General features: G+C 40.8%; 1 protein-coding gene across 1 annotated transcript; it reads left to right on the top strand.

The window, feature by feature from the left end:
- The first annotated feature begins 496 nt into the window (after nucleotides 1-496).
- LOC148874516 (protein IQ-DOMAIN 13-like) lies at nucleotides 497-1,380 on the top strand. Its single transcript, XM_088961737.1, has 2 exons — nucleotides 497-568; nucleotides 670-1,380. The coding sequence occupies exons 1-2, from the start codon at nucleotides 497-499 to the stop codon at nucleotides 1,378-1,380; spliced, it is 783 nt and encodes a 260-aa protein (XP_088817863.1).

The following is a 1,380-nucleotide window of genomic DNA, read 5'->3' as shown; positions in this document are numbered from 1 at the left end:
CATAATGAAGGCAAAAAGGCATTTATATTCAAATATTTTTTAGCTGAAAAGATAAATGAGGGCCTGAATTAGCTAAGGTGTCATGTAGAGATTCCCAAAACAGCCAAAGTGAACTTCCTACTAGTGCCTTCACAGTTTCCTTGTGACCTGATCTGAAATATTAGGGGATATAGGCCCCTGGTCCCTACCTATTTGTTCTTTCTGCCTTAATAAAATGTCTCACTTTAAAGGAATAAGAGAATATTATCATAGTATATAACCTGGATCTTAACAGATGAGATCTCTGTTATTTTGAGATGACTTGTTCAGCTCCAGTTCTGCTTCTCTGCTATCAAAGTCATAGCTTTTGGATAAAATCCAAAATTGAAGTGCAATTGTTCTATTGTGATGGGCCATATCAAATCATTTCTTACTACTTCAACCACCCATTCAGGTTCAGGTCTTACCTAACAAAAAAATCAGGTTCAGGTTCAGGTTTGTCAACACTGGTTTTACCATGAATGAATTCATGGTAGCAGGGAGACTAAGATGCCTAGATGAAACTTTAGGTTATAGTGTGTCAACACTGGTTTTACATTATCGAAGTTCGCAACCTTGTTCTAGTCTCTAAAACTGCTTAAGGACTTGTGGACTTATGGAGTTTAATATGCCTGTTTTGCTTTCAACCAGTTATGGAAGGTCCCTCTTAAATCAGCTCATGCAGCCCTTATGGATATCAGATCAGGAGGACTCCCCTGGTGGTGGAACTGGATGGAACGACAACTTCCAGGATATCAATTCTTTGAAAGCCAAACAATTCCTGCAAAGAATGGTCTAACACCATCCAAGCGCATTTCGGAGCACAGTCCGCAACCACAATCAAGTAACTACAAGCAAGGAATGTTTGGCTTTGAGAACCTTGAGGCCCTTACACCAAGATCTTCAAAATCATCCATGCCCACAAGAACGAAACTTAGACCAACTCTATCAAGCCGAGCGCTACAAACGAGTAGCTCCACCCCAGTGAAGCATCCAAAGCAAAGAACAAGTGCAGCTGAAGTTTATACATTGAGAGATGATGAGAGCCTCACAAGCTGCCCGCCATTTTCCATGCCCAATTACATGGCACCAACAATTTCTGCTAAAGCAAAAGTGAGAACTCTTAGCAATCTCAAAAAAGGGTTACCAACTCCAAGTCTTGAAGCAAAGAGACAACTATCTTTTCCTTTAACCCGAAGCATTGGATCTCTGAGGTGGAACAAGGGCTTTCTGTTCTCAAACAAGGATTCCATGTCTCAAAAGATATCAGGGAAGCATAAGTCTACCCCTTCAATAGGTAATCTGAGTGTGGATTCCACCATATCTTTGCCTGTTGGAGTTGGAAGGAAGCCATTCAAGTGA

Source organism: Nelumbo lutea, chromosome 1 (assembly GCF_056320005.1).
Source record: "Nelumbo lutea isolate HS-2025 chromosome 1, American lotus-T2T, whole genome shotgun sequence".
NCBI classification, from domain to species: Eukaryota; Viridiplantae; Streptophyta; class Magnoliopsida; order Proteales; family Nelumbonaceae; genus Nelumbo; species Nelumbo lutea.
Note: the sequence above shows the minus strand (reverse complement) of the source record. Positions and strands in the feature narration are given on the sequence as shown.

Excerpts from the sequence above, each read along its gene's own strand:
- LOC148874516 (XM_088961737.1), top strand. The coding sequence starts at position 497 with ATGAATGAATTCATGGTAGCAGGGAGACTAAGATGCCTAGATGAAACT. Across the intron at positions 569-669 it reads GTTATAGTGTGTCAACACTG|TTATGGAAGGTCCCTCTTAA; the intron begins GTTTTACATTAT and ends GCTTTCAACCAG.